At 42.9% G+C, this 26,500-nt stretch overlaps 2 protein-coding genes across 12 annotated transcripts in view; one reads left to right on the top strand and one right to left on the bottom strand.

The window, feature by feature from the left end:
- Positions 1 to 2,323, bottom strand: part of OSMR (oncostatin M receptor) — a 60,963-nt gene extending 58,640 nt beyond the window's left edge. The window contains exon 1 of one of the 5 annotated variants that reach the window (XM_070476606.1): positions 2,027 to 2,323. The gene's annotated coding sequence lies outside the window, so the exon portion shown is untranslated. Of the gene's footprint in view, positions 1 to 1,815; positions 1,931 to 2,026 lie in introns of those variants that run through there. The other 4 variants (XM_020869350.2, XM_020869356.2, XM_070476604.1 and 1 more) reach the window with 4 other exon arrangements.
- On the top strand, positions 1,085 to 25,295 carry LOC110122004 (uncharacterized). 7 transcript variants are annotated; one of them, XM_070476610.1, is made up of 4 exons: positions 1,085 to 1,534; positions 5,074 to 5,203; positions 7,354 to 7,420; positions 16,086 to 17,921. In XM_070476610.1, exons 1-3 carry the CDS (start codon positions 1,196 to 1,198, stop codon positions 7,380 to 7,382), a joined length of 498 nt encoding a protein of 165 aa, XP_070332711.1. In that variant the 5' UTR covers positions 1,085 to 1,195; the 3' UTR covers positions 7,383 to 7,420; positions 16,086 to 17,921. The 7 variants fall into 7 exon arrangements, 5 of the variants coding, with proteins under 5 accessions (XP_070332711.1, XP_070332712.1, XP_070332708.1 ...); XM_070476608.1 differs by lacking the exon at positions 7,354 to 7,420 and adding an exon at positions 23,925 to 25,295 and having other exon boundaries at positions 1,089 to 1,534; positions 16,086 to 16,164; XR_011491199.1 differs by having other exon boundaries at positions 1,442 to 1,573; positions 5,876 to 7,420.
- Positions 25,296 to 26,500: the final 1,205 nt, after the last annotated feature.

Here is a 26,500-nt window from a genome sequence, read left to right as displayed (position 1 = left end):
AGCTTTCCTTCTGCTCGAGCCTACAACATTCCCACAAGGAAAATACACTCCTCTTGTCAAATCACAGTACCGCCTCTTTCAGAACCATGATCGTTTTCCTGATTTGGTTCCTTTTTCAGGACAAATGGGCTACAAAAAACAACAGAGACTTTGGGACACCTCTGAGCACCACTGCAGGTGTCCCCAGTCCCTCAGGTTAAAGAGGTAGAAGGAAAAACCCAGTGTGCAAGTAAGTATTCTCCCCAGTGTGGCTCCAGTCCCCACTGGACACCTAAGACAGCCGTTTCAGCTCAAGGTGGCCGTTGATACAGAAGGTTCAGACACATCTGCTGAGACAACAGGAGTCAGGACAGGTACCACAAGGAGGCAGGTTACAGCTGAGAATTAGCCCTATCCAACAATGAAATGTTAGGTGGTGAGCTCCCTGCCCCTGGAGGCATTCTAACAATGCTGAAAGCTATCAGCGGAGGTGCCCAACTCAGCCTGCCCTTGAAGATTCTGAGTAGGTAACTGAGCCTGGTGTCCAGTGCTTTTAAAGACTCCAAAAATAATTCTGGGGCACAGCTAAGTCTGGAAACCCCTGGCCACTATGACCATTTGGTGCCCTTCAGATTCAAGGGTCTCTGAGTGTAGATTAAAGCAACTCAGGAGAGGCGAAGCACTTTCAGGAAAGAGTGCTACAATAATGAAGCACCATACGTGGGGGGCGGGCGGGGGGCCCTCCACAAAGGGTCCTAAAGTTTGAGACACAGACAGTGGTTACAGGCAGCCCCCAAAGCCAAATCCTGACTCCATCACTTGCTAGCTGTGTGACCACAGACAAGTTGCTTAACTTCTCTGGACCTCAGTTTTCTCACTGATAAAATCAGACTGGGAAAACTGTTACCCACCTCAATGGTGAAGCTTAATCACGCTAGTATATGTACAGTACTTAGTGCCTGGTCCATAGGTAGTGTGAACAATTATTATTTCGTAGAGGAGGAAACAGACGCTGAGGCCATAAGTTAACCTGACCCACGTCCTAAAGTCAGTTTAGACTTGAGAATAAGACCCACAGCCTCTTTCCTTCTAGCTCAAATTAAATACACCACATTCAGTTCTATCATAGCCTCTGACTACACTGATCCCTCTTGGGTTGGAGAATTAACTTGTTCAAGCTTCTTCAAGCTTGTCAGTTACCAGGCATCCTTGCCCCATGGCCCTGAGTACTGCGCCTCCGGCCACAGGACAGGCAGGCAGGACGGATGGAGGTACGAGCGGGCCGGGGATCGTCAAGAAAGGGCTCTCAGTGCTCCGCGACGTAACGGCCACCGAAGCCAGCTCTATGGTCTTGGACAAGTTACTGAACCCCTCCTTGCTTTTTGCCTACGAAAGGGCTGTCTGTGCAAGGGTGAGAGGCGGCGCGGTTACAAATGCAAGGCTTCCATCGCCCAACCAGCCAACTCGGTGCTCCTTCCATTCGCTCGGCGTCTACACCACCGCATCCCCAGAACTTTCTCGACTGCACCTGCGTGTGAGCGCCTCCCGCTTCCAGGTATAGAGGGAGGTGGAGGGAGGTCGCCGACCGAGAGAGGTATGACCGTCATGTAGGCGTTAAAGGAGCGCGAGGGAAGGCTGGAGACCGCAATTAATTCCCCATTAACTTCGGGGTGCTGGGAGCGAGGCAAAAGTGGGTCAAATGGGAATTTTAACCTCACAAATATCCCCCGACTGCCTTGCAAAGGACGCGGTGGAATGGGGACCGTAAACGCTGGGTGGGCACCGTCGTGGCGACCCCAGCGGCGTGCGCTCTGGCAAGAATGCGTAGTTGCGCACCCGGCCGCGGGTCCTCAGCGAGGACCCCTCGAAACGCCTTCTCCGGGCAGAGCGAATTCCCCAGCCCAAGCAAACGCGAGGCCTTGGGGCACCAAGCAGGAGAGCAGGGGGCTGAACTCCGGGCCGCGTCTAGACGGCGAAGGCCGGCGGAGAATCCACGGAGGCGGGCGGCGCGCGCGGAGGCGAGCGGGGTGCGCGGTCGGGTACTCACCCCGCGCGGGCCGAGGGCTCCGCGAGCCGGGCCGAGTCGTCGGCGGCGGGGCTGCCGAGCCGCGCTGCGAGGCCCGGGCGAGGGCGGGTGCGGACGTGCAGGGCCGGCCCCGCGCCCGGCCTATGAATCAGCTGCGGGGCGCGCGCCCAGGGGCGGGAGTTACGGGAAAGCCGCGGGGGAGGGCAGAGGCCCGAGGACTTTTGCAATTTCCCGTCTCGCTGCGCACTCTTGGCACTCCTGGGACCCACAGGAATTCTCTTCCTTTGGGTCTCCAAGGGGGGAGAGCGGATGGGACCCAGCAGAGGTGCGGGACCCCGGGCCTCGGCGGCCGGGCGTGGACCGGTGCGAAAGGAAGTGGGCGAGGCCTGGGAAGGAAAAGTGGAAACCGAAAACGGCGGGCCGGGCACCCGGGCGGGGGCTGCGGCCCGCAGGCCGGCCACCCGGGCCGGAGCAGAGCGGAGCGAAGCGGGTGGGATCCCGTGGGGCCAAGCCGGTGGGATCCCGCGGGGCCACTTGTTATCCCGGCCTGGAGGCACACCCCCTGGGCTTCCCGGCAGAGATTCTTTGGGCACAGACAAGCGCCCCAGGCAAACTTCCGACTGTGTGGAGTTCAGAGCAATAAAATCTGAGTTCTAGGATCCTGGTTCGCGTTGCTCCCTAGAAACTCCCTGGCAGACGCAGTTGCCCTTGCAGGAACTGTCCCGTAGCCTTACACAAAGAGCTACGTGTGCTATAACGTGGCTTATTTTTCTCTTAATAATGCCATTTAATCTTTGAAATACATATTTCAAATACAGTGCCCTTGAAATGCATATATGCCCTCTCTTCATAGTTACGTGGGGTTTACCTGATGGTACAGTCCGTGAAGAATCTGCCTACAATGCAGAAGAACCTGGTTCCATCCCTGAGTGTGGTCGATCCCCTGGAGAAGGAAATGGCAACCCACTCTAGTATTCTTGCCTGGCAAATCCCATGGACAGAGGAGCCTGGCAGGCTACACAGCCCACGGGGTTGCAAGAGTTCAACAAGACTTAGCCACTAAACCACCACCACCACCGTAGTTATATGACGGACTAGCTAAAGGCATATCCACCTGGGATCTGGTATGGAAACCATCTAAATACAGCTGCTGTGGTGCCACCCTTGGACCCAGAGGGAGATTGGTGGGGCTGGGGTGTTGGGCAGGGGTGCCCTGCAGCTCTGAAGTCTTGCCCATGGGACCTGGCTCTGGCCGACTAAGCCTGATGAGAAGGTGCTGCAAAGTACCACAGTGATTGGGATAACTAGGAGTAATGGTTTCCCTGGTGGCTCAGATGGTAAATCGTCTGCCTGAAATGCGGGAGACTTGGGTTCGATCCCTGGGTTGGGAAGATCCCCTGGAGAAGGAAATGGCAACCCACTCCAGTACTCTTGCCTGGAAAATTCCATGGACAGAGGAGCTGGTGGGCTATAGTCCATGGGGTCACAAAAAGTCGGACACTACTGAGTGACCTCACTCACTCACTCAGGAGTAATGAAGAAGAACCACCCATGAATCATATCTTAGAATCATTTCTTGAATTGATGGAATGGCTCAAAATGTCAGAATCCGTCCAAATGATTTTGTGTTTAAAGCCCAAATACTTTTATGTTTGTCCACGTTTATTGCTCCTCCCAATGCCATCCCAGGGAAAGAGTTCTTTTTAGACAGGTTGTATCTGATGATGCCACTAAGACCATGGTGCATATAATAAATAGTTAATGATAATGAAGTTAAAGGTACTCTTGTCTAAATAAATGTAAGGTACTTTGCCACACCTCTCATTAAGAGTTTTAGGAGTCCATTAGTTTAGCCATCTGGCTATGGAAGCTCTGTCAAACCACATCCTGAGGGTGAGGAAGGCTTTCTGATTGACTTTTTCATAGAGTGAAAAAAAAAAGTTAATTTCTTCTTTATAGGAACAGAGGAGTGTTTCTTAGAGCATATGCCATGCCAAATAAAAAGTACTGAGTGTGATGAATTTCTGCAAAGTGAGTCTTAACTTGCTTTGGATTCCTCTAACTATTGAAAGAAACAAGTTGCAAAATATTCCCTGCTGTTGGCTCAGGACCCTCCAGTTCCCCTGTTGAAATTCTAAATTGGCCCCCTTACACAAAGGTCAAGGAGAGGCAGACCCATTCAGATTGGTTCAGTTCAGTTCAGTTCAGTTGCTCAGTCCTGTCAGACTCTTTGTTACCCCATGGACTGCAGCATGACAGGCATCCCTGTCCATCACCAACTCCCGGAGCTTGCTCAAACTCATGTCCATTGAGTTGGTGATGCCATCCAACCATCTTGTCCTCTGTCATTCCCTTCTCCTCCTGCCCTCAATCTTTCCCAGCATCAGGGTCTTTTCAAATGAGTCAGTTCTTCACATCAGGTGGCCAAACTATTGGAGTTTCAGCTTCAGCATCAGTCCTTCCAGTGAATATTCAGGCCTGACTTTGTAGGTGGCAGTTTAAATAAGCAAGGAACTCACATAGGAGGCTTGTCTCCCACGGTAGTGAGATGAATACATCTCCAAATCTCCTCACCCACCTGCCAGAATCTTAAAAGTTATATCGAAGCCTTAATGGGGTTGAGTCCTGTGTATAGACCCCATGATCTCAACAACACATTGTTCTCTCAAGGTTGCATCCTTGCAGATGGCTCCTGGTACAGATACAGACAGCAGAACATATATTCCACAGACAAGGGAGGGGATAAGGAGGCTCTGATTGTCTGGGTTTGGAGGGTCAACCAGTGGAGACATCCTCTCAGTGACATCCTTCAACAGGTGTCCACATAAAATTCACTAATTTTGTGCACCATTCTAGTTCCTTGCATATACTCCTCTTTCTAGAGATTAGTTAGTATAGCACCTGTAAATCTGCGATCATTCCCTTAGGATGATGTACTAGGTTGAATAGTGTCCTCCAAAAATTCATGTCCACCCAGAATTTCAGAATATGACCCTATTTGGAAATATAGATTTTGCAAATTTCATGAAGTTGGGACTGGATTAACCCAATGCCTGTTATTCTTATAGGAAGAGGAAAATGTGGACACAGAAACCCAGGAGGAACACCACGTGATTCCTGAGGCAGAGACTGGAGTTAGTCTGCCTCAAGCCAAGGAACACCAAGGATCACTGGCCAGCAGCAGAAGCCAGGAGAAAGGTACAGAGAAGTATGGTTTTCAGCACAGTTTAATATGTTGTCTAAACAAAGAACATTAAACAAGTCAGGGATACATTCCTTTAAGGTTACATTAAAGGATACATTTATATCCTTTAAAAGGATACATTCCTTTTTTTTTTTTTAAAAAAAACAGATCACCATGTACACAGGGAGTTAGTATGGCCTTGGCACCTGGAAAGGGAGTCTTGTTATTGAAGGAGTATCAGCCTTGGTATCCCAGGAATGGAGGCATTTAATGATGCATTTAATCTTTATTTTTAACATGGACATTCTTCTGGTCAGTGCCCTTTTCTTTCATAATTAAAGCAAATGGACAATGTATTTTTTTTCCTGAATTTTTTTTTTATTGAAGGATAATTGCTTTACAGAATTTTGTTGGTTTCTGCCAAACATCAACATGAATCAGCCGTAAGTATACATGTGTCCCCCTCCCTCTTGAACCTCCCTCTCATCTCCCTCCCCACCCTACCCCTCTAGGTTGTTACAGAGCTCCTGTTTGAGTTCTCTGTGTCAGAGATAGACTGTTTTAGTTAGCATTAAATTCAGGTTAACTTGTGTATAAGCCAGAATGACTTCCCTAAATACCTCAATATACAAAAATTCCCTTTAATCATTTCCCTGTTCCTTTTTCATTCTCCATCTGTCTCCTAGATGTTGGCCTGTCCCAGGGCTCCATCGTTGACTCTCTCCTCTGAATCCACACAGTCTCCCGAATGATCATGTCCATGCTCCTGATTTCCATGGTCACTTGTGCTCTGAAGACCCTTGAATCTTCCTCTCCATTGCAATTATTTCATCTGAACTCCAGACCAACTTATTTGTACATCAAAATCAATATGTTCAAGTTCAAATGCTTCACTTTTCCACCTTTGATTCTCTTATATTAAGTGAATGCCCCAACCTTTAACTCAGATACCAAATCAAAAAACCTGGGAATGATTCTTGATCCATCCTTCCTCATCTACCCTCTTTCACCTGAAAGTCTCATATATGTAATTGCTGCTGCTGCTGCTGCTAAGTCACTTCAGTCGTGTCCGACTCTGTGCGACCCCATCGATGGCAGCCCACCAGGCTCCCCGCCCCTGGGATTCTCCAGGCAAGAACACTGGAGTGGGTTGCCATTTCCTTCTCCAATGCATGAAAGTGAAGTCGCTCAGTCATGTCCGACTCTTAGCGACCCCATGGACTGCAACCTACCAGGCTCTGTCCTTGGGATTTTCCAGGCAAGAGTACTGGAGTGGGGTGCCATTGCCTTCTCCGATATATGTAACTATTGTTGCCACAATCTTGGCCCTCTGTCCACTGGTACCAATAAAGAATACGGAAACAGAGTTTGGAGAAAATAGAAAAATGGCTTTATCTTTGCCCGGCAAAGGGGAATATGTAGCAGACTAGCACCTCAAGTACTGTGCCCCATCTCTGGGGAAAAGGTTTTATATCCTCATGAAGGTCTGGCAGTTTTATTCTTTCTTTGCAAAGTTTCAAAACAGCTACAGCTGGCCTGAGGCAACTCAGTAACCGGGTCTGGTTTCCCTGAAATAATTGGCCCATGGCCTTTTTTCTGAAATGCAGAATGCTCCAAGTGATTGTGGGGGAACAAGAATGTCAGGTGTGGGGTGTAATCTATATGGAGTCAGAGAGTAATTCACTTTGTGAAAGACAAGCCCAACTACAAGTGTTTGTTAGTAGTAACAGCTAAAGAATGACCAAGATTGTTTTAACTCTTGCAGACCTGTTTGGCTGGTATGTGCCAAAGGCCATTCGCTCACTTCCATTTTTGCTGCAACACTATGACAGGAGAGGCATGAGTGGAGTGTTAGTTAGCCTTACCCTGTCCAGTTTCTCAGGGGAAATACAGTTCTATAAGTATCAGGAATATTATGTAGATCTGTCTATGGATGTAGATATGGAAGAGGGCATGGCAACCCACTCCAGTATTCTTGCCTGGAGAATCACTATGGACAGAGGAGCCTGGCGGGCTACAGTCCATGGGGTCGCAAAGAGTTGGACACAACTGAAGCAACTTAGCATGCACATAGATATAAGAAATAATGTATGTAAGTTGTGAGTATAAATTATTATTCTATTTGTTCAACTGCTACAAATATCTATAATTACATATTTGGCAGTATTTGGTAACCAGACTGATGGAATTTGAAGGAATTGGGAGTTTTCTGAAGAAAGTGGCTTCATAAAGTAAGTAGTGGATGATGATTTACAATTACCTTCATGGATAAGAATTCTCTATTTCTTCTTGGGTGTTATCACATTTGATATTGTAAAGATTCACTTTTAGGTTTTAAAGGATGCTTCTCTGGTTATGATTGTTGGTGACATTGGCATTATTTCTAGGAAAACAATGGAAATTAAAATGTTATTTGGTAAATGTATTCTTTTTTTTTTTTTTTTATTAGTTGGAGGCTAATTACTTTACATCATTACAGTAGTTTTTGTCATACATTGAAATGAATTAGCCATGGATTTACATGTATTCCCCATCCCGGTCCCCCCTCCCACCTCCCTCTCCACCCGATCCCTCTGGGTCTTCCCAGTGCACCAGGCCCGAGCACTTGTCTCATGCACCCAACCTGGGCTGGTGATCTGTTTCACCCTAGATCATATACATGTTTCAATGCTGTTCTCTTGAAACATCCCACCCTCGCCTTCTCCCAGAGTCCACAAGTCTGTTCTATACATCTGAGTCTCTTTTTCTGTTTTGCATATAGGGTTATCATTACCATATTTCTAAAGTCCATATATATGTGTTAGTATACTGTAATGGTCTTTATCTTTCTGGCTTACTATATTGCAAAAAACAAAACAGGAATTTTGAAACGTTTCTAATCTAAAATATATCATAAATCTTGATTATCTGAGACAGTTATCATTTCCAAATATGTATATTTTTTAAAAAATCAAAAACAAACAAAAAAGGGAGCTGACAAAAAAGCAAGATGTTGAATGTTATAGGGCCCCATGGAGCTTTCATATTTTAGAATTTCAGACGATTCCTTTAAGTACTTGAGTTTGAATTGCTTTCCTTCAGTGTCTGTTAAGTGGATTTAAGTGAGGGATAACAGCATCCTTAATAGTTCTAAAGGAGGTTCTTGCTTGAACTAAATTATTAGTGGAAGATTGGTTAAAGAAGTGATTCTTTCTACACATTCCACCCTCTCCTGCATATTCCAATAGTTTTCACACCTTATTCCAGAAATCATCAGAAACCAGACCATAGTAGTAGTGTTAGTTGCTCAGTTGTGTCCAACTCTTTGCGATTCCATGGACTGTAAGCCTGCCAGGCTCCTCTGTTCATGGGATTCTCCAGGCAAGAATACTGGAGTGGGTTGCCACTCTCCTCTCCAGAGGATCTTTCTGACCCAGGGATCAAACCCAGGTCTCCTACATTGCAAGCAGATTCTTTACCGTCTGAGCTACAGGGAAGTCCTGATAAGAATAATGGAGTGGGGAGCCATTCCCGTCTCCAGGGGATCTTCTGAACCCAGGGATCGAACGTAGGTCTTATGCAGATGGATTCTTTACCGTCTGAGCCACCAGGAAAGCATTTTGGATCTTTTTTTTTGCTCCATGAGCTTTAGGGATAATGTTGAATATGTGTTTTCTTGGATAGCTGCTTTTATTCTTTTGGCCTGTGGTTATGGGGATTAATAAAAATGAGCATAGCAATTAATACTACAGGACAGAACATTAATCCAGTCAGGAAGGAAGTACTTTGAGGGAGAGTCAGGTGGGAACTTTGGAAACTTTTGAAAATAATTTGCTAAACTTGACCTAAAATAAATCTATAGTCATGTTCATATTGACATTTAAACAGCATCTCTTATTGAGAGCGTGTAGTTGGAAGTTTTTTAAAAAGTACATTCTCTGCATTTTAATTTGATAGAGAGTGTTTAGCACACTTACATTTAAGGTAATTATTGATATGATTGAGTTAAACCTATCACTTTACTATATATTTTCTCTTTCATTCCCCCTGCTTTTTATCCTTCTGTTTCTCCTTTTCTGCCTTCTTTTACATCATATGAATTTTTAAAAGAATTTTATTTTAAATTTGCCTTTTGGGTTTTTGTTGTTCCTCTTTACAGACCTTTTTGGTATATGGCCTAATGGATTAAGATATACATCTTTAATTTTTACTGTTTGCTTGAGATAATATTAAACTCTTTCACCTACCAAGTTCATTTAACCATGCTTCTTGACCTTTATGTTATAGTTATAAAATATATTATGTTTATGACAAGATAAAACTGGCATGTATTATGTATTTTAAAGAAACTAAGAGGAAAAACAGTCTTTTATATTTACATGTTTACCTTTACCCCAGTGTTCTTCAGTCTTCCCAAGGATCCAAGTTTTCATCTGTTCTTGTTTCCCTAAGCCTGCAGAATTTCCTTTAGCGTTTTTAAGTGCAGATATGGAGATATACTCTCTTAGTTGTGTGTGTGTGTGTGTTTAATGTCTATACTTCATCTCATCCAGTTCCCCTGGTGGCTCAGATGGTAAAGAATCTGCCTGCAGTGCGGGAGACCTGGGTTGGATCCCTGGGTCATGAAGATCCCCTGGAGAAGAGCATGGCAACCCACTCCAGTATTCTTGCCTGGAGAATCCCATGGACAGAGGAGCCTGGCGGGCTACAGTCCATGGGGTCACGAAGAATCAGACATAACTGAGTGACTGATACTTCACTTCATCTCATCCTTGAGGGATGTTTTTGCTGGGTATAGGATATTCAGTTGACAGCTTTTACCTTTCAGACTTTTAAAATGTTGTTCCATGATTTTCTGATCTCTATTGTTTCTGTTGAGGAGTTGTCAATTATTCAAATTATTATTCCCCTCTGTATATAATCTGTCATTTTTCTGTGGTTACTTTCAATATATTTTCCTTCTTTTTGGTTGTCAGTATGACAATGATGTGTTTAGATATTTTTAAAAAATTATTATCATTATTCCTCAGGCTTGACATTTGTTGAGCTTCTTGAATATGTAAATTTATGTCTTTTACCAAATTTGAGAAATTCTCAACTAGTATTTCTTCAAATTTTTTCCTACTCTTTTATCTTTCTCATCTCTCTCCTAGAATCCAGTTACTCATATGTTAGACCTCTCCCTTCATATAGTCCCAAATGCCCTGGGACTTTATTGTCTTTACTTTTTTTCTTTGGGTTTTTTAGACTGGAAAGCTTCTATCAAACTTCATTTAAGCTTACTGACTCCTCTCCTCTCATCTTAGTTTTGCTATCAAATTCATCTACTAAATTTTGTATGATAGGTAGGGTATATTTCGTTCTCAAATTTTTCTTTTTTATATATATTTTCTATTTCTTTCCTGATATTTACTATCCTTTAACTCATGCTGGGCATATTTTCTTTTACCTCCTTGAGCATAGTTCTAATTACTGCTTTTAGAGCATTACTTGGTTATTCTAACATCTAGACATCTTAGAATCAGGCTATATTGATTGTGGCTCGAATGAGAATGTATCACATTTCCTGGTTCGGTTATTTATTTTTTGGATTGTCAAGTACTTTTGGATTACACCCTGGAAATTGGAAATATTATGTTATGAAAATGGATTCTGTTACATTCCTCCAGTGACATTGATTTTCTTTGTTAAATGGGCAGTTAATGTGGTTAGGGGCTTCCCCATGGCTCAGCAGTAAAGAATCTGCCTACTGTGCAGGAGATGCAGGAGATGTGGGTCCAGTCCCTGGATTGGGAAGATCCCCTGGAGGAGGAAATGGCAACCCACCCCAGTATTCTTGCTGGGAAAATCCTATGGATAGACGAACCTGCATAGGGTCACAAAAAGTCAGGCACGACTGAGCAATTGAGCAGCTGCAGAATGTGGTTAGACTCAAACTGCAAACAAGATATTGATTGCAGTAGTAGCAGCTCAAATCTAAATTCACGGTTTTGTTTTTGTTTTTTTGGTGGGGGGCTTGTTTTTAGCTAGGCTGTTTTGAATTCTGTCATGGGCACAGTCATGATTCATAGTTTATCAATGATGTAAGTTTAAGCACAGAATATAAGCTTTTTCTTTAGCTATTTCTTTTCTGCTGTTTCTCACTTAATTTTCCAAACGATGTGCTTGCATCAAACTCTGACCTCTGGTTCTTCAAGCCAGAAATATTGTAGACTTTCTAACAGAGTTTGAGTTACCCTCACACTGCACAACACTTGTGGGGTCTCAGGCTAAGGGCCATAAAATATGGGAAACTCACTCCATACTCTTTCCCTTGTTCCAAGTGTTAATTTTCTTCCAGAATCTTATTGTTTTTGTCAATTCTCCACAGCTTTTTATGTGTTTTTCATTTGTATTTTTCCTAGTGTTTGATACTGTTGTATGTAGGAGGGGCAGTTTAATGAGAGCTACTCAGCTATGACTGAAAGGACACTCCCTACGGTTATATTTTGAAATATTAAATGATGGAGTTATTGGGAGAAAATAGAAGGAACTTGTTTTTTTTGCCACTTTCCTAGTGTAGATTTCTCTCTCCAATAAAATATTCTTCTGAAACAATCCAGTTTTTCAAAAGATTCAAATATTTTTTTCTTAAACTTCAATCTGGAAACTGCTGAAAGCCTGCTGGAATTGTGTAAGGTTAATCTATTAACTTAAACATCACATTAGAATAAAAATTTGTGAGTACTAATAACATGATGAAAAAGTAACAATGTTAGTCTCTCAGTTGTGTCCAACTCCTTGTGACCCCATGGGCTGTAATCTGCCAGGCTCCTCTGTCCATGGCATTCTCCAGGCAAGAATATTGGAACAGGTCATCATTCCTTTCTCCAGGGTATCTTCCCAACCCAGGGATCGAACTCGCATTTTCTGCATTGCAGGCAGATTCTTTACCATCTCAGTCATCAGGCAAGCTCAATACTACTAAGGAAAGAGTTTGGGGAATTAAAGGAGGATTGGTGAAACTTGTCCTTGAATTTCCTGTGAATTTTGTTGAAATGCCAAAAACAAAATTTATTTGAGGGAGTTATGATAAGGTATATCTTTATCTGATTCCATTTGTGTTTAAATTTCATCTAGACTAAAATGAAAACTTCCTAAAGTTATTCACCTTTATATCCAGTCTTGTCAGCTTTTAAGATGTAGGTTCTTTCATTCAATTCTAACATAACAGCAATTATTTGATGATGCTTAGTCACTGTGGAATAAAGCTCAGGTCACAAAGAGTCGGACATGACTGAGCAACTTAACTAGCTAGCTAATTTCCACATTCCCAGGGCATTTTTTTGAAAATAGGCCAGGAAGAAATGTTCATTTAAATTCAATACAAAATAATCAAGTTAATTTTAAAAACCCAAGAAGGAAAAAAATGTTATTAAATTAATGTTACTAGATTTTGTAGCAAAAATAATCATAAAAGTTGTTTTCTTAGAAATTATTGGAACATGATGCCTAAAGATGAAACTATAAATGTTTCAGAAAAGAATGACAATAGACCATTTCCTTTGAAAATACCCTTCTTTTCAGGAAGAAAAAAGTAATAATATTCACTTAGCTGGAAATGTAGACTTACAAACATTCATAGTTGCAAAATTGTAACACACACAGATGCTCATTAGAAAAACATTGTGGGGGAAATGGGGTGATGGTAGGAAAAACAGTGTAATAGCAAAAACTAGTACCAAACTGAAGAGGATCCAATAGAAGACTACTGAAAACTATGATTCATCCTTTCAAAGGAAAGGAAGGAAGATTATGTGCTTTATGAGCTGCTGTGGAAATATGTCCAAGATATTCAATTAAGTGAAAAAAGAGTCAGAAATGTATATGTGGTATGTCTGTGTATCTGTTTAATTTGTTAATGTTTATGGCATATATGCATGAACCTGTTTGGAGGAAGGTTACAAGAAATTTGGTGACTGAATGTTCTTGGGGAGAAGGGCTAAGAATGGGGGGTAATGTGCAGGGAGGGCTTGCAGTTTTTCATTTTAGACCTATCTCTGCTGATTCATCTTTTTATCACTTGTTTTTATTTTTTATGGTGATATCTTTAAAAAACGAAAGAATATGAGGAGCCACATTTGTTATTTTGGGGGGGTTGTTCTGTTCAGTTCAGTTCAGTCACTTAGTCGCGTCTGTCTCTTTGCAACCCCATGAATCACAGCACGCCAGGCCTCCCTGTCTATCACAAACTCCCGGAGTTTACTCAAACTCATGCCCATCGAGTCGGTGATGCCATCCAGCCATCTCGTCCTCTGTCATCCCCTTCTCCTCCTGCCCCCAATCCCTCCCTGCATCACAGGCTTTTCCAACGAGTCAACTCTTCGCATGAGGTGGCCAAAATATTGGAGTTTCATCTTCAGCATCAGTCCTTCCAATGAACACCCAGGGCTGATCTCCTTTAGGATGGACTGGGTGGATCTCCTTGCAGTCCAAGGGACTCTCAGGAGTCTTCTCCAACACCACAGTTCAAAAGCATCAATTTTTCGGCTCTCAGCTTTCTTCACAGTCCAACTCTCACATCCATACATGACCACTGGAAAAACCATAGCCTTGACCAGACGGACCTTTGTTGGCAAAGTAATGTCTCTGCTTTTTAATATGCTATCTAGGTTGGTCATAACTTTCCTTCCAAGGAGTAAGCGTCTTGTAGTTTCATGGCTGCAGTCACCATCTGCAGTGATTTTGGAGCCCCAACAAATAAAGTCTGACACTGTTTCCACTGTCTCCCCATCTATTTCCCATGAGGTGATGGGACCAGATGCCATGATCTTAGTTTTCTGAATGTTAAGCTTTAAGCCAACTTTTTCACTCTCCTCTTTCACTTTCATCAAGAGGCTTTTTAGTTCCTCTTCACTCTCTGCCATAAGGGTGGTATCATCTGCATGTCTCAGGTTATTGATATTTCTCCTGGTAATCTTGATTCCAGCTTGTGCTTCTTCCAGCCCAGCATTTCTCATGATGTACTCTGCATGGAAGTTAAATAAGCAGGGTGACAATATACAGCCTTGACATACTCCTTTTCCTATTTGGAGCCAGTCTGTTGTTCCATGTCCAGTTCTAACTGTTGCTTCCTGACCTGCATACAGGTTACTCAAGAGGCAGGTCAGGTGGTCTGGTATTCCCATCTCTTTCAGAATTTTCCACAGTTTATTGTGATCTACACAATCTCAGGCTTTGGCGTAGTCAATAAAGCAGAAATAGATGCTTTTCTGGAACTCTCTTGCTCTTTTGATGATCCAGCAGATATTGTCAATTTGACCTCTGGCTCCTCTGCCTTTTCTAAAACCAGCTTGAACATCTGGAAGTTCTCGGTTCACATATTGCTGAAGCCTGGCTTGGAGAATTTTGAGCATTACTTTACTAGCCTGTGAGATGCGTGCAAATGTGCGGTAGTTTGAGCATTCTTTGGGATTGCCTTTCTTAGGGACTGGAATGAAAATTGACCTTTTCCAGTCCTGTGGCCACTGCTGAGTTTTCCAAATTTGCTGGCATATTGAGTGCAGCATTTTAACAGCATCATCTTTCAGGATTTGAAATAGCTCAACTGGAATTCCATCACATCCACTAGCTTTGTTCATAGTGATGCTTCCTAAGGCCCACTTGACTTCACATTCCAGGATGTCTGGCTCTAGGTGAGTGATCATACCATTGTGATTATCTGGGTCATGAAGATCTTTTTTGTACAATTCTTCTATGTATTCTTGTCACCTCTTCTTAATATCTTCTGCTTCTGTTCAGTTATAATCAATTATAATCTCTTTAGGATATAAAAGAAATAAAATTAATTGCCTCTGGGGAAGACACCTGAGGGACAGAGGGGAGAGTTTTAACCCGTCCTTTTTGTATCTTTTGAATTTTTATTCATATAATTATGTTACTTAGTAAAATATTAAGTTTAAAAAATAATACAATGATCAGCAACAACAAAAATGAGACCCTGATCTGAAGTGTTGCCTGTGAGTTCTACATGTCAACCAGCGGGCTGCGTCTGGCGTGAACAGACAGCTGCATTTACATGCAGGCTCTGCAGCACATGTTCGAGAACGTGGGCTCCTGGCAGCCGTTTTAGACTTTGGCTTCTTAGAACTGGGGGAACTAGAGCCCCTAACCCACAGGGAGCTGTGGGCATAGACCCTCCCACGGGAAAGCGGGGCCCTGTTGCAGAAAGTCCATGGCCAGACACCTCAGCTTCAGGGGTTGTCCCCCAGATAATGCTGCTTATCTCTTTCCATACATTCTTATTTACAGAGTGAAGTTAAGTCAGAAGAGAAAAGCGATCATCATATACTAACACATAGATATGCAGTCTAGAAAGATGGTACTGATGAGCCTATCTGCAGAACAGCAGTGGAGACACAGACATTAAGAACAGACTTATGGACATGGCTGGCGGAGGGGAAGAAGCAGAGGGTGGGAGGTATGGAGAGAGTAACATGGATACACACACTACCGTGTGTGAAATAGATCGTCAGTGGGGATTTGCTATATGCCTCAGGGAACTCAAACTGGGGCTTTGTGAAAACCTAGAGGGCTAGGAGGTGGGAGGGATGTTCAAGTGGGAGGGGACATGGGTAAACATATGGGTGATTCAGGTTGATGTTTAGTAGAAACCAATTATCCTTCAATTAAAAATAAATACATTAAAAAACACAATAATATTACAAAAGTTAAAAAAGCAGTTCTCTGTAGAAAACTATACAATTATGGAAAATATGAAGAAGAAAATAATCACTCTCTGCTTATTTAAAACAGGAAATATGAAGAAGAAAATAATCACTCTCTGCTTATTTAAAACAGGAAAACTCCAATACTATACTGCTTACTTATTTTAGCAACATAATTGCATATAACTGATTTGTCGCTCTTTTCTTACAGTAATGGAAAGTTGGAAGCAACTTGCAGGTCTTTCATTCACATATTTACTTCGCTGGGCTCTGTGCAGCAACACAAAGAGGTTTGTTTCTCACTCAAGTCATAGTCTGATGCCAGTTAAGCTGTCTTTTCTGTTCCAAGTGGTGAGTCAAGGATAGAGGCTGTTTCCCTGTTATCACCTTGCATCTGGAACATGTGGCTTCCACACATCCTTGCAGCAGTGAAAGAGGCCAAGAGGTTGGCATGGGTTAATTTTAAGGCCAGGCAGGGCCAGTTACTTTCACCCAGATTGCACTGGCTAGAACTCAGTCATGTGGTCCAGCCAAACTGCAAGGGAGGCTGGGAAATGGAAGCAGCCTATGGGCCCAGGAAGAGGAAACAGGAGCTTGAGCGGGTGAAGACATTGTCTGAACACAGAAGAAAGCTTATTATTATAATAAATTATGATATACCTTTGTAATAGAATATGATTCAGCCATTGAAAAGCAGGTTTCAGAATATGTTTGATAACAGGCCAATGCCAGTGATAAAAGTGAAAAGACAAGATACAGAATCTTATGATTCTCATTTTGAAAAAGCCATAATATTTATACATGTATATGTGTGCCTATAAATATAAACTAGAAGGAAATATGTGGTAAGTTCTTTGTGGTTATCTTTAAATAGAAGGGTGATAGGTAATTTTTTTTATACCTTTGAAGAAATTGCTAATTGTCTTCAGTGATCATGTATTTCTCTAAAAAGAAATGTGTATAACCTGAAAAACTTTCTTTTAAAGTGGAAAAGAAATCCGTAGGTCATCTGAAACTAGAGCTGACACTGAAAATTCACTAATAAGTTGCTACAGGCTATGAATTTGAAGTTATGCTAGTATGTTTGTTTTGAATCAGCAGAGGGCAGCTGTCTGCTTTAGTGCTTATTTTTCCTTTGGCATCGATGCTAGCCAAACTCCCTGTTTTATACATTAATTGTGGTCAGAATCCTATATTCCATTTATTCTTTTGGGAGCGAGAAACCAAGTCTGAAACCTGTCTTTGTCAATCGTAACACTTTTTGAGTAGCATCTATTTGCTGACCAGAGCAAGTAAGCGTACCTGGTCTGGCCTTGCAGCAGGTTTTCATCTACAGCAGACAGTGCTACCATAGCAACAGGCTCAGTCACAAAACTAAGAAAGGAGAGCAGTTTCGCAGAGCGAACAGCCCTTGTGAGAAGACAGACACAGGGTTTGGAAGCGAACAAGGACTGGGCACAGGTGGCTGTGTATTCCGATAGGACAGGGCTAGATGGGAAACCATGTTTCCTTGTACAGGGAGACTTTGTGGATTAAAAGAAAATACGTATCAGCTTTAACACCCATATAAGGCAAAGAATGGGGCTTCCCAGGTGGCACAGTGGTAAAGAATCCACTTGCCAATGCAAAAGACACAGGTTCAATCCTTGGGTCGAAAGATCCCTTAGAGAAGGAAATGGCAACCCACTCCAGATTTCTTGCCTGGAGAGTTCCATGGAAAGAAGAGCCTGGCAGGCTACAGTCCATGGCATTGCAAAGAGTCAGACACAGCTGAGCATGCACTCATAGGGCAAAGAATAATAACAAGAAGAGACAAAATACAGAAACTCATTAAAAACAGATGTTCTCCATATGTATTTTAAATCCATCATATTAGAAAAATGTACAAAATTGATCATGTCCAGTGTTAATGAGGATGTGGGTCAACAGTTAATTCTCAAATGCCATTGGGAGTATAAGTTAGTCTTTGCATTATCAAATGTATGTGTCCTTTGATGGAGAAATTGAATGTCTGAGGTAGCTCATTCAGCTGAAATAAAGTGGGTGAACGTATAAAGCCTCTGCTGTCCACCTTCATAACCTAACTTGTGAGGTATGTTGTTTAGCCGCTCAGTCATGTCTGACTCTTTGTAACCTCATGGACTGCAGCGCCCCATGGACAGGCTTCCCTGTTCTGCACCATCTCCTGGAGTTTACTCAAACTCATGTCCGTTGAGTTGGTGATGCCATCCAATCATCTCATCCTCTGTCGTCCCCTTCTCCTCCTGCCTTCAATCTTTCCCAGCATCAGGGTCTTTTCAAATGAGTTGGCTCTTCCCATCAGGTGGCCAAGGTATTGGAGCTTCAGCCTCAGCATCAATCCTTCCAATGAATATTCAGGCTTATTTCCTTTAGGATTGGCTGGTTGGATCTCCTTGCAGTCCAAGGGACTCTCCAGAGTCTTCTCCAACACCACAGTTGAAAAGCATCAATTCTTCGGCGCTCAGCCTTCTATAAAGAAGTTGGACTATAAAGTCCAACTCTCACATCCATACATGACTACTGGAAAAACCATAGCTTTGACTGTATGGACCTTGGTCGGCAAAGTAATGTCTCTGCTTTTGAATACGCTGTCTAGATTTGTTATAACTGCCCTCAATCTCTTGGCAGGCGTAGTAAACTGGTCCAAAGCAGCTCAGCAAACCTGTCAGTTCACAGTTGGACAAACTACAGAAAGAAAGAGACCCGCAGGTGCCCTCTAGTGACCACTTTTTAGAGAACAGGCTCTTGAAGGAATGTTTCAAGCCTTCCCATGGTGGCAAGACCTGTCTGGCAGGGATGGGCATTGATACTTGGCCTCCCACCTTCCCACCCCCAGACTCTGGTACTAGCCAGGAACAGCCCTTTGGCTTGGCTTTACCTAAAATGAGTTCGGGATGTTTCCAAGGGGCTGCAACCTCAAATTTCTTCCTACTGGTGTGCCAATTCAGACAGCCAAGGGACCTGGCAAAATCCCAACGGTGCCATCTTGTGTGGACCGTGCCCCCCCCCCAACCTCCAACCCGCCCCCTGCCCCAATAAAACCCAGGGACACACTGGGAAAGCAGCTTCCTAGAACAACTTAGGCTTCCAAGTGCTTCCTTGAAAATATGCTAATTAACTTGACATTGCGTTATACAAGAGTGAGCAAGTAAGGAAAAGATGATACAGGCAGGAAAAAATGGAAGGCCCCTAGGGAGCAACATTGATATTTGCAGAGTGCCTAGTTGGTGCCAGTTATCAGGACTGCCACAGGTGCTGGTGTAATGTGCTGGGCCACCCACAGCTTGATGGTATTTCTGCACATTCGTAAAAAGTGGGTGCGAGGTTTGGCAGAGAGATGGAGCCTTTGTGTGAAGGCAGAAATGCTCTCTTCTCAGGCATAGGCACCTTCAGGCTTAGACACAACAGTTTGGTGAGAGAAAAGAACTTGAGTTTAGTTCCCATTCACCCCCGCCCCATTGTCTCAGCACTTTGGAAAGTACACCCATGTCCCAGGTGTATCAGCAGCCTCGCTAGTGTGACGCTGAAGGCATCTGGCCGAGGGAAGAGTAAGGGCTGAAAGTCTGGCCCTGCTCTGCTGGGCAAGCCCCGAGTCGTGTGTCAGTCTGCAACCCTCATCTTTGTGTAACAAGCACAAAGGTGCCTTGTGTGCGAGTGGCCCTGGGTCTATGTTGTGTCATTCTCTAATGACCCTGTAAGGTAGGCAGAGATAGGTTTCCTGTAAAGCTAATGACATAGACGTTTCCAAGATCTAGGGAGGGGTTCAAGCACTGGTTCACACGGTCATATTTTGTTCTAAAATTTGCGAAATAAGATCATTGAACCATAATCGCTTAAAACTATTGTCGCAGCAACTTTGGGATACAGGTACAAAATTGTCTCCATCTTGTAACTGAGACACAGAAATGTTAATTAGCATTACTGTTAAGTATTAGAGCTTGTGTTTGTTGCAAACTACTGATGTGAGTGCCAGAGGATCATGGAGAATACGTATATTGTTTCTAAGGAAACAGAGCTTCCAGGAGCATCCTACCAAGTCCTATTCATTCATGCCCCCGGTTCTCCAAATATCACAATCAATGAGAGACATCTTTGGATATTATTTTAGTCAGATAGGAGGCAGAGAACAAAGCATGAGACCACAGGTCAGACCAGAAAGATGCAGTGGCCACCGTGAAGCCAGTCCTATATGTTGGCAGCCCGGCTGTGCTGTTGTTGGGATAGGTCTTGTGGCCATTGTATTATTTAAGGTACAGTCTAAAACAAAATATGTGGTTTACCTAAAACCTGACTTTATCTCCTCATTATTTGACAGTCTAGGACTGCTGAGTGGTCTGACTAGATAGGGCAGCTCAGACCTGCTCAATGCATGGCTTCCAAGAGTGCTTCAGCCATCACCTTTCCCAACTAGAAGGAAGGAGGAGTGAGAGTCCCTTTGGTTCACACGTAATTACATGGTCATATCTAGATGCTTGATAAGCTAATTAGTCTCTGTTTAGGCTCAGGGTAAACTTGTAGGTTCTTTTACTAAAAGGAAGAAGAGAACATGGATGTTGGGAGGTCATTAGCAGTCTTTACCAACATGGCATCTGGTCCCATCACTTCATGGCAAGTAAATGGAGAAACAGTGGAAACAATGGCAGACTTTATTTTGGGGGGCTCCAAAATCACTGCAGATGGTGTCCGCAGCCATGAAATAAAAAGACGCTTACTCCTTGGAAGAAAAGTGATGACCAACCTACACAGCTTATTAAAAAGCAGAGACATTACTTTGCCAACAAAGGTCCATATAGTCAAAGCTATGGTTTTTCCAGTAGTAATGTATGGATGTGAGAGTTGGACCATAAAGAATGCTGAGCACTGAAGAATTGATGCTTTTGAACTGTGGTGTTGGAGAAGACTCTTGAGGGTCCCTTGGACTGCAAGGAAACAAAACCAGTGAATCCTAAAGGAAATCAATCATGAATATTCATTGGCAGGACTGATGCTGAAGCAGAAGCTCCAATACTTTGGCCACCTGATGAGAAGAGCTGACTCATTGGAAAAGACCCTGATGCTGGGAAAGATTGAAGGTGGGAGGAGAAGGGGATGACAGAAGATGAGATTGTTGGATGGCATCACCAATTCAAAGGACTTGAGTTTGAGCAAGCTCCAGGAGTTGGTGATGGACAGGGAAGCCTGGTGCACTGCAGTCCATGGGCTTGCAAAGAGTCGGACACGACTGAGTGAATGAATAACAACAAACAACACCATTAGGTCAAGAATGGTTTGACTTCAAAACCTGTGAGTCCTGAAATCTGTGGGCACAATGTGAGAATTAATATGAACTGTAGGGCAAAGCAGGTGAGCAAGAGTGAGGCATAGACCTTGTCAGGAGGCAGTCATGAGAGACCGGCTGCGTGGGGCCAGGAGTAGGTAGAGCACAGTTAGCAATGGCAATCATTTCAGGGGAGTTTCTCACAGCTTTGGGCTCAGATAATCCAACAGGAATGATGCTGAATGGGCTTCCCAGGTGGTGCAGTGGTAAAGAACCCACCTGCCAATTCAAGAGATGTGGGTTTGACCCCTGGGTCGGGAAGATCCCCTGAAGAAGGCAATGGCTACCCATTGCAGTAGTCTTGCCTGGAAAATTCCATGGACAGAGGAGCCTGGCGGGCTACAGTCTGTGGAGTCTTAGAAAGAATAGGACACAAGTGAGTGACTGAGCACACACACAATCTGACAAGAAAATACACAGGGATTCTTGAGAGTCATTTCCCTTGACTCACAAGAAGACTTGGGAAACCCAAGAAAAGACCCCTTCATTCAGAGAATGAGGAAAAGATAATGTAAAAAATGATGAAAAGAGACACTGAGACTATTCCTAGTCTCCAACTTGACCAACCCACCAGTGGGGAATGATTCACTGTCACACAAGAACACAAAGATAGTAACCACATCCTTCCCCCTTCTTTCTCAATCAAGGTTCTATAAAGAATTGTACTGTGGGAATCATTATCTCTACTTTTTCATCTTTTCACCATTCAAGTGGAACGACCCCTATTCTGATCTCCAGGGATATCATTATTGCCCAGTTCAATCGATTCTTTATATTTTTGCATGGCGTTCCTCTACCTCATTTAATCTAAGTGATTAACCCTTCACTTCTTCATACTGCCTCTTGTCACAATTTCTGGGTTACCAGGTCCTTCTAATTCTCCCTGACTTCATCTTCTCATTCCCCCACCCCACCCTAAACTCCTCCTTGGGATGGTGTGTTAGAAAGAGTAGGTTGGCAAGTAAGTTCCCTTGAGTCTCATTGCAAACTCCTCCTAGGTTTCAATGGCTGGAAAGCTAAATAGCTACACATCCCCAGGCCCCTTGCAACTAGCAGTCCAAACATGTTCTAGATTTTGCCAATCAGGTGGACTCACATGGGAACCTGGATAGAAACATAAAGAATCAAGGAAGCTTGGAGAAGAATTAGATCAAGGTATTTATCAAAATCTTAAGTTCCTAAGTCTAGAGTAAGTTAAGAGTCACTGCTTTACACAGTGACTAGAAAATGCATCTGCTCTTAGGTTTCAATTTCCTTGTGTATGTGGATGATTTTTATGTTACCACTGAGGCAATAATACTGCATAACAGACCATCACAGAGTTTAGTGACTTGCAAGCAGAACTCCTATATTATTTTGCTCGTAGTTCGGCTTCAGGCTGCTGGTCACCTGGGCTTGGCTTCAGGCTTGAGTGGGCTCAGATTGCCTCTGTGTGTTTTAGCCTTCTCCCTGATGGAGAGTTCCTCAGGTCATGTTCTTCCAGTGGCAGATCACAGAAGCCCATTTGAAGCTCCTGCTCTCATCATGTCTGTTCACATTTTTTGGACAGTGAGATTCACTTGGTCAAGTCCAAAGTCCACATGGTAAGATAGTATCTTTGTTCCCTGGTGGCTCAGATGGTAAAGAATCTGCCTGCAATGTGGGAGGCCTGGATTCAATCCCTGGGTCGGGAAGACCTCCTGGAGAAGGGAATGACTACCCACTCCAGTATTCTTGGGCTTCCCTGATGGCTCAGTGGTAGAGAATCTGCCTGCAATGCAGGAGCCCCAGAGGACACAGGTTCGATCCCTGGGTTGGGAAGATCCCCTGGAGGAGAAAATGGCAAACTGCTCGCTCCATTATTCTTGCCTGGAGAATTCCACAGACAGAGGAGCCGGTGGGCTACAGTCCATAGCATCCCAAAAAGCTGGTCCCAACTGAAGCAACTTAGCACACACACATGGAGTGGGAGAAAAAAGAAATTAATGTTTTTTTTTAAAAAAAAGAATCAAATCTAGCCCAACTTCCAAAGTAAATATTGAGCTTAGAATATTTCTCTTGGGCTCCAGACACTGTCTGTGGGATGTCTTTTCTGTGCTGGTGTTGCTTCCAAGGCTGCCTTCAAAGGTGCCGGTGGCTACCTGTTTAGTAACTGCCAGTTTGTAGAACAAAGTAGGAAAAGTTAAAAAGAACGAGTTGACTTCTGCAGAGAAAGGGTAGTCTAGAGAGGGGCTAGACACTCATGTGTGGGTGGATGACTAAAGATTCCTTTAGTACTTATGGAAATTTAGCATTCAAAGCCTTCAGTGGTTGGAAATTCCCTGGTGGTTAAAATCTCTGCTTCTGCAGGGGGCATGAGTCTCAGGGGAACTAAGATCCTGCATGGCATGCAACCGGGGAGGGGTGGGGGGAAGCCTTCAGTAATCAAAATTTTCAGTTTTCTGTCTCACAGTTCCTCCTCTTGAACCTTTTACTCTATGAGAAATACAACAAATAAAAATAAATCCCACTAGAAAAAAAAAAGGTCTTGTGTGAATACTGATATATTGTCAGAAAGAAACTAAATCTCTTTTGCCATTTAAAAACATAAAGTCAATGAACAGTCTGAAATAACTTAATACATGACTTTTTTCAAATTAATCACCCAATTAAATGTTAAAGTATTAATATTTTGATAAATTTTTCCTCTGGAAATTCATCTGATTTTGAGTTTTGTTTTGTTTTTTTCTGCAGAAGAGATAAATAAGGAAGTTCAGAAGGCTCCCACCAACGTTTTATCAGGGCTTCTGCTAGTACGTATAATTGCTTCAGATGAAAATATGAAACCTCTGGAATAAGCTTTTTTGGGACAATCTATTTAAAAAAATAGATGTATTCCTTCTTACTCAGTTGACTTCTCCCGAATCAGTCTTCCCAGTTAAGCCGAGTCAGGAAAACCCCTGACTCAGAGGCGAGAGCAGCCCACCATTCCTCCAGGGGGTGGAGGAGCTCAGCCTTGGAGCTTTCTGTGAGTCAAGGGTTAAGATCCCTAGGATGAAATCCCTTGGTCTTTGGCCAAGTTTTGTTTCTTTGCCTTTTCAAGGGGCTCCCTGTGCCACCCATCAGAGAGATGAATTTATTTCAATCCTCTAGAAACTACGTCCATCAAAACCACCAAAGCTCCCCAGCTTCTCACCTAAGAGACCTGATTTTATTTTTTAAAAACTTTGTATTATGGAAAATTTCAAATATATACAAAATTAAAGAAAAATGGCATAAAAACCCATGTATCATGCATTGTTTAATCACCCAGCTTAAACAAGGATCTACTCCTGTCCAATCTTATACCATTTCTATGTCTAGTCACTGTCTTCCATTCCATTGGATTGCTTTGAAGCAAATCTGAAACATTCTGTCATTTCAATAGCAAATATTTCAGTACCATCTGTGAAAGATAAGGGTTCCTTAAAAAATCCAGTATCATTGTCAGGAGCAATATTAATGATAATATTAAAATATCACTTAATATTTTACATATTAAATAAGCAAAATAGCAGAGCAGCTCCCTCACTGAGATCTACTGAAAGTCAGCCCTCGGCACAGTGGTTTATGAAAAAGAAAGAAATAGTAATAAAGAAAATATAAAAGAAAAACAAATAAAAGCGTGATGTATAAATTGCTATTAAGGAGAAAATTTGTTTTTTGGTAAGACATCATTTATAACTATTCCAAATAATGGCAACAAATGATTTTCTATGGGTATCAGAACATAAACCACAGAGACATTAATCTATAAAACTCAGCACTGACCACATCACTTCAGCTACAGTAATCAGAATAGCTTGATTCTATTTGTTTTAAATAAATTCAAAATAAGAGGTTTCATGCTCAGCTGCCAGTTTCTTAAATTCTTCCTATTACTATCCTTGAATAATTTTCTAGGAATTATTCATCTTGAGAAAATTATCCTTCCCCCAATATCTTACTTAAAATGTCCTTTGAGCTCTACATTTTCCTGCAAAGCAATTTTCTTTTCTACTTATGCATCAAGATACATTTTCATGCTGGTTTCACTAGACTGCTGTCAAACTTTGAGGGTTGTAACTGTAGCATTCTATCGTTAAATTCCAAGCCATTTAATACTGTTTTTGTTTTAATTTCCTTTTTTTTTTTTTTTTTTGACCACGCTGCATGGCTTGTGGGATCTTGGTTCCCTGAACAGAAATTGAACTGGACTCACAGCAGTGAAAGCGCTGAGTCCTAACCACTGAACTGCCAGGGGATTTCCCCATTTAAAACTATTATCATCAGCATTTACCAAGTGGCTTATTAAAGATAAAGTGGTGGGGTGGTGGTAGTGTGGGTGAGTGTAGAATTGGAGAGGTTCGGAGTGATCAATAGCACATTTGAGCCCTAAGCATCAGAGGCTTGCCAACTAGTTTAAAAAAATCACCGCTGCAAGCCTCCATTGCTGTCATACCTCTTTCTTGCTTTTCTTTAAAACTATTTGATATTTATTGCAATGTGTATGTGTGCTCATTTTCTCAGTCATGTCTGACTCTTTGCAACCTCATGAACTGTAGCCCACCAGGCTCCCCTGTCCATGGAGTTTTCCAGGTAAGAACACTGGAGTGGGTTGCTATTTTCTGCTCCAGGGGATCTTCCTGATCCAGGTATTGAACACACATCTCCTGCATTTCCTGCATCAGCATGAAGATTCTTTACCACTGAGCCACCTGGGAAGCCCATAGCCTCTCGGAAATTATGAAGAGGTTGACATGTGCTTTTATAATGAAGAAATATGTCTTAACACTGCTTCCTGAATCTTTCTCTGCCTTGCTGGTCCACCCTAACACCATGCCTTTTGCTGTACTCAATTCCTTGTCTTAGTCTGTTTGGGCTGCTATAACAGAATAATGTAGTCTACGTGGTTTAGAAGTGTGAGAAATTTGTTTCTCACAGATATGGAAGATGGGGAGTCCAAGATCAAAGTGCTGGCAGATTCAGTGCCTGGTGAGGAAAGCTCCTGGCTTGTAGACAGCTGTCTCCTCACTATAACCACACGTGGCAGACGGGACAAAGGAACTCTCTGGGGCATCTTTTACAGGGGCACTACTGTCATTGTAAGGGCTTCACCCTCATGACCTGATTGTCTCCTAAAGGTCTTACCTCCAAATACCATCATTTAAAGAATGATAAGGACCCAGGCTTGAATAGACTCCCACTGGCCAAATCAGGGGTACTTTGAAAAATTAATTAACGATACTGTCAATAATAAGCCACAGAATAAAATAAAAAACATGAGTAAACAAATAATCAGTAGATTAAAA

Source organism: Odocoileus virginianus, chromosome 14 (genome assembly GCF_023699985.2).
Source record: "Odocoileus virginianus isolate 20LAN1187 ecotype Illinois chromosome 14, Ovbor_1.2, whole genome shotgun sequence".
NCBI lineage: Eukaryota > Metazoa > Chordata > Mammalia > Artiodactyla > Cervidae > Odocoileus > Odocoileus virginianus.
This window is presented reverse-complemented; position numbering and strand designations above follow the sequence as displayed.

Excerpts from the sequence above, each read along its gene's own strand:
- LOC110122004 (XM_070476607.1), top strand. The coding sequence starts at position 1,196 with ATGGCCCTGAGTACTGCGCCTCCGGCCACAGGACAGGCAGGCAGGACG. Across the intron at positions 1,535-5,073 it reads TGAGCGCCTCCCGCTTCCAG|GAAGAGGAAAATGTGGACAC; the intron begins GTATAGAGGGAG and ends TTATTCTTATAG. Across the intron at positions 5,204-16,085 it reads CAGCAGAAGCCAGGAGAAAG|TAATGGAAAGTTGGAAGCAA; the intron begins GTACAGAGAAGT and ends CTTTTCTTACAG.